We start from the raw sequence: 5,009 nt of genomic DNA, 5'->3' as shown, positions 1-5,009 counted from the left end.
GCTTAACCTTTAAGCGGTTTCATTCAGTGTTTCATTCACAGACATTCACAGTCCCTTACAATAAAATGAAATAAATCTCTTCTCAACCTCTGGGAATTCAAATGTTATCTCCCAGAAGCCACAAGATAAGCCTAACCTGCTTTCATGAAATCAAGACTGAGCAGCAGGGATGGCATTAGAGTAGGAAAGATCACAACCAGCCACTGGTCAATGTGTGGAACCAAGAAGCACATACAGACATGTTGCTTGTGTTCCTGCAATTACTTCCCAGTGGTGTTCCATGTCTTATTTTCCAGGACATAAAGACAGGCAGATATTGCTTCTATCCCATTTCTTCCACCACTTCTTTAAAAGCTCCTACCTTTAAACCTCTGTGGGCACATATGCACATAAACACCGTTCCACCTAGCAAAGCAGACTATTTAGTAAAGAAATATACATGTGCACTTTGAAAAGAGGATTTTATTAGAAGCTTATTGAAAATGTCTTCAATCTTATCCAGGAAAGGCACTTCAGGCTTTAGCCCCTTTTCTTTTTAGCTTTGGGTTCTTGTGACAGCTGAGATAATTCACTTTCTTCAACTTCATCACAGTGCTTTCTTTTCTTTTTCTTTGACTTTTTATGGTCACTTTGGTAACCACTGGAGTCACTGGTAGGCAACACATGTTCCTGTTCTTCTTGCTTATGCTTTTTCTTCTTCTTCTTCTTCTTGATTATATCATCACATGATCCTGTAGCAGCATCACCATTTTGTCCCTCTGCATTTTCCTTCCCAGGGTCACCCATCTCACCTACAGGCTCCTCTGTGACATTATCATTCTCAGAGTTATTGCAACCATTTGCCTGGTGGTCAAGGTTTTGAATTTCACCTCCATTTGTACTGCCAGTGATAGTCTCAGATTTTTTGGGCTTCATGCTGAAAAAAAATAAATAAGACAAAATAAACTGAGGTAGATACACCTAAGTGCACATCACACAGAGGTGAGAAACTGAGAACATGACACTCCAGTTACAGAAAATCACAGAGCCAGTGTAATTATATTACTAGCTTCCTTCTAACCACGGAATCAGGATTTTCTTTCAATTCTTAGCCTAAGCTTATTTAAAATGCTGTACAGACCATTCTGATATTTCCTCTTTCCTTGTACTCCTTCATCTCTAATTCATAATTACACACAGTGCAAAAAAAGATATTCACAAACATACAGGCAACAGACTGCTCAGTCATGTGTCAGACACACTGCTGGGTTACCCAAGCAACTAACCTTGCTGCAGTCTATAGAGCTAAAACAAAGATCAGAAAAGTAGAAAAACCCAACAAAACACCAAAACCAACAAGGTACCAAGCAGGTACCTTGCAACTGAGAGCACTGAAGAAAATGTCTAGGAAGACAAACATGGAAAGAATGCATGTAAAAACCATGGAGATGTCCCCAGAGGCACCGAGGAAAAAAAATCCTTGTTTCATTTTAAGTTCACTGAAACAATCCAGAGCATCCTTCCAGAGAAGAAAAAATGAACAAAAAACTGTTATGATTTTGTCAGTAGTCACACAGTACCTTTAATTAAAAATGTAAACCATGGTAGAAAAAAATTGCTCAGCAAATGACCATTTAAAACCCCCCAAAATCTGAATGAACTCTTTTAAAGGTATCACTATGAAGATTTTCATCAAGCTGCTCTAAAAATTTAGAGGCATATGTGAAAGGAGGAGGGTGATGCATTTTCTTCTTTCCTCTTTCATGTTCTTATGTTTCAGTAAGCATTTAAGTCGCCCATATATATAACTACTTGTGGTTATGTGATGTGTGTGCATGCATTGGTGTGTGTGCAAACCCCAATGCAAGCAGTACTCAGGAACAGAAGTGTCTTCCGTTGACAAGCCCATGCATATTCATATAGACCACTAGTGCAGCCACAGTATTTATGCAGTTAACAGCTCATAGGTCAGTGCACTCAGAGATTTTTAAAGCTTGAAATGAATTTACTTTTATTCTTGCAGAGAAAACTTTCAAATGAGACCTCAATTCAGGAAAGCTTAGTTTAAGATAACTAAGAGAGGCTTTCTATAGACACAGGTTTGTGTAAAAACAGGAAAGCTTCAAGATTTAAGATGTTCATTCAAATCACTCAGCTTGTAACAAACCCAGTAAAATAGTTTAAAATATTCTCTAGTAGGGCACAATACCTGGTTTTAGTGAGTCCTCCTCGAATAAAGAACACTCCAGCAGCATCAGAATCCAAGTGCAATACTTGAAACTTCAGTTCATCACCTATTTTTAACCCCAGCTCCTGCCACTGTACAATTGACATTTGTTCAGGTTTAGGGATAGAAGCATTGAAGCATCCATGTATCAGGCAGCCAATGTGACTAGGGGCCACTTTATTGATAACACCCTAGAAAAAGAAGCTACAGTAAAGATCATCCCTTTAAATACACACAATATATTTACTTCCCTATATGGACACATTTTACAAGAGTTTATGCACAAGTTATGAAGTCAGTTTACTAGCAAGTAAGTGAACTCTTCTTCACTACCATCAAAGATATTCTTAGACACTCTTCATGTACAATTCCCCCCAAAACAGAACTGAACCTGTATCTGCAAGAGAAAGAAAGTCAAAGCACTGGATTTAGCCACAGTGAACAGATAATTCTCTCCTCACTCAACTTTTGCTTTAAAGCCATTTGATATCTGATTTACTTGCCTAAAATGTCAGCACTGCTTAGCAGCTACAGATACAGCTGATACACAAAAAGCTTTTAAATATGTTTAGTGGGTTTCTAACACAATTGAGTGTCAGACATTATTCACTTTTGTTTTCCCTAAAGATGAATGAAAACCACTGAGGGTTTTCCCCTTCCCTTCCAAGCAAGAGGACACATTCCTTTCTTAGTCACATCAAGAAAGACACAAGCTATACTGCAAAAAGTATGGCACAACAACAAATAGAAGCCAACTCTCTTATTTTTCCCACAACTACTAATGTAAGAACAAAGCTGTTCCATAAGCCATACATTTCCTTTTACTGAAAGGCAGGCTTCAACTCGATGTACTGATCTTTTATCTAAAGGAAATAAACTCATGAGAACATCCTGAACATTCCTGCTATTAAATAAGAATAAACACATCTGTCTGAGAATTAACTGCTCTTTATAATGAAGCATCAATATGATATAAAAAATACATGGTATTTAATGATGCATGGTCCTTACATTTTACTAACATATAAATTCCAAACATAGAGATGTATAGCTGAAAATACAAAGTACTACTACAAACTGCTAATGAACTACTGTAAACTATTCAAGCACTTATAAAACACTACCACAAACTACAATGTAACTCCACCTCAGCCCCAGACCTCTGTTGATGATGGAGATGAGCCAAACTTTGATTACTTAGCCAAAAAAATGTAAAGCCCTGTAAAAAAATCAACGCATTAACATACCACCAATTTCCTCCCTTTCTTGGGGCTGAAGATAATGAAGTCCGCCTCAATGTTCAGGTGGATGAATTCTTGGTCATCGTAAATGTCCCCGAGCTCACCCACCACTCTGATGTTGTCATAAGCCACTGGCACACCCTGAAGGCTGGAAAGAGAAGAGGGGAGGGGGAAATCGTTAGCTGTTTGGACGATGCCAGCCGCCACAAGGCGGTAGGATCTCACAGTATCACAGTATCACTTAGGTTGGAAAGGACCTCGAGGATCATCGAGTCCAACCTATCTCGCCGGGGCGGCGGCTGGCCCAGGCAGTGGCTTGGGCCTTCAGACTGGCTGAGGCCCCTACCCATCCCCAGAGGACCCCAGCAGAACTCCCTTCCCGACCGCACCTCTCCGAGTAGCGCAGGAGCTCCTCGTCGAGCTGGGCGCGGATGCCGGTGCGCTTGCGGCCCAGGTAGCGCGGCGGCAGCGCGATGTGCCTGCGGTGCGGCGCCACCACCAGGCACGAGTAGCGGTGTCCCACCAGGCTGCGGGCCACGGCGAAGGAGGGGATCGAGGCGGCGGGCAGCGCCGGGGCGAGCGGCGGAAGCTCCTTGGCCACGGCCATGCTGCGGGCGCGCACAGGCAGCGCCACACGGCAGCCAGCACAGGCCGCCTGCGAGGCGCGCGGCGATGGCGTCACGCACCACGCGCCGCTGGAGGGGAGCGCGGACTGGCAGGGCCCCGGCCGCGCGCAGTGATGCACTTCCGAGTGGTGGCAGCGCGGACGTCCTTGTGCCGGCGGCTGCGGGTCGGAGGTTGCGCAGTGCTGCCCGGTCTTGCTGTAGCGGGGCTGGGGCAGGCAGAGACGTCTCCCCGAGCAACCGCGTTTGTTGTTTCATTATCACAGCCCCCCAGGTCTTGGGGCTCACCGGGTCTGCGGCTTCCCGGTGCCTGCTCACCAGCTGTGGCGTTCTGTCGTCTCTTGCCACAGACCCGGACAGGTGGGGTGGGCTGCGGTAGCACCAATGAATTATCTCCTCAGTTCACACCATTTAATGTCTCTTCAGATTGTACATGGTCAGCGCGAAGCTTGTTATGAAGAAGTGGCACTGCCACTTACACCAATGAAAAATAGAATTAGTTTGGACTGAACAAAAAGACACTATTATGGAAAATAAAAGAGAAATGATTAAGAGAAGACACTTCATCACACAAGTTTTGTATGTGCAGGTGTTAAAAAAGTAATTGTTTTCCTTCTTTCACCCTGGAATCGAAAAATTTAGACCAGAAGTGGCATTTCCATTTATTTAGCACTAAATAGGCACCCTTGTGGGATTGCTCCCAGAAGTGCCAGGGGGTCCCGAGGTGAAGTTTTCAGGGCTATACAAGAGCTTTCGCAAAGTCACACCTACGAAGGATCAGGATGTATTCAGTTGAATGCATTCCCATTTCTACTTCTGGCTGTGTTGAGACCTAAACCCACAAAAAAAAAAAGTACACTACACTGATACAAGCACTGCTATATGGAGATTACTGTGCTGCTAGGTTGCTACTTGAGGTGATTCATAGAGTAAGAGTTT

General features: G+C 43.4%; 1 protein-coding gene across 1 annotated transcript; it reads right to left on the bottom strand.

The window, feature by feature from the left end:
* Window positions 1-246: 246 nt before the first annotated feature.
* On the bottom strand, window positions 247-4,090 carry POLR1F (RNA polymerase I subunit F). Its single transcript, XM_068152475.1, has 4 exons — window positions 3,837-4,090; window positions 3,454-3,595; window positions 2,189-2,397; window positions 247-916 (listed from the first exon to the last, which is right to left on the bottom strand). Exons 1-4 carry the CDS (start codon window positions 4,052-4,054, stop codon window positions 520-522), a joined length of 966 nt encoding a protein of 321 aa, XP_068008576.1. The 5' UTR covers window positions 4,055-4,090; the 3' UTR covers window positions 247-519.
* Window positions 4,091-5,009: the final 919 nt, after the last annotated feature.

This window comes from Melanerpes formicivorus, unplaced genomic scaffold (assembly GCF_026170545.1).
Source record: "Melanerpes formicivorus ecotype bairdi unplaced genomic scaffold, bMelFor1.0.p_v2 SCAF_23, whole genome shotgun sequence".
In the NCBI taxonomy this organism is placed as follows: Eukaryota; Metazoa; Chordata; class Aves; order Piciformes; family Picidae; genus Melanerpes; species Melanerpes formicivorus.
The sequence above is the reverse complement of the archived record's forward strand: the minus strand, read 5'-3'. Positions and strand labels throughout refer to the sequence as shown.

What these genes read in the sequence shown, in the direction of transcription:
- POLR1F (XM_068152475.1), bottom strand. Translation starts at nt 4,054, where the DNA reads ATGGCCGTGGCCAAGGAGCTTCCGCCGCTCGCCCCGGCGCTGCCCGCC. An exon ending in AGAAAGGGAGGAAATTGGTG is followed by an intron (nt 2,398 to 3,453) that starts GTATGTTAATGC and finishes TTCTTTTTCTAG; the next exon opens with GGTGTTATCAATAAAGTGGC. An exon ending in GGAGGACTCACTAAAACCAG is followed by an intron (nt 917 to 2,188) that starts GTATTGTGCCCT and finishes ATTTTTTTTCAG; the next exon opens with CATGAAGCCCAAAAAATCTG.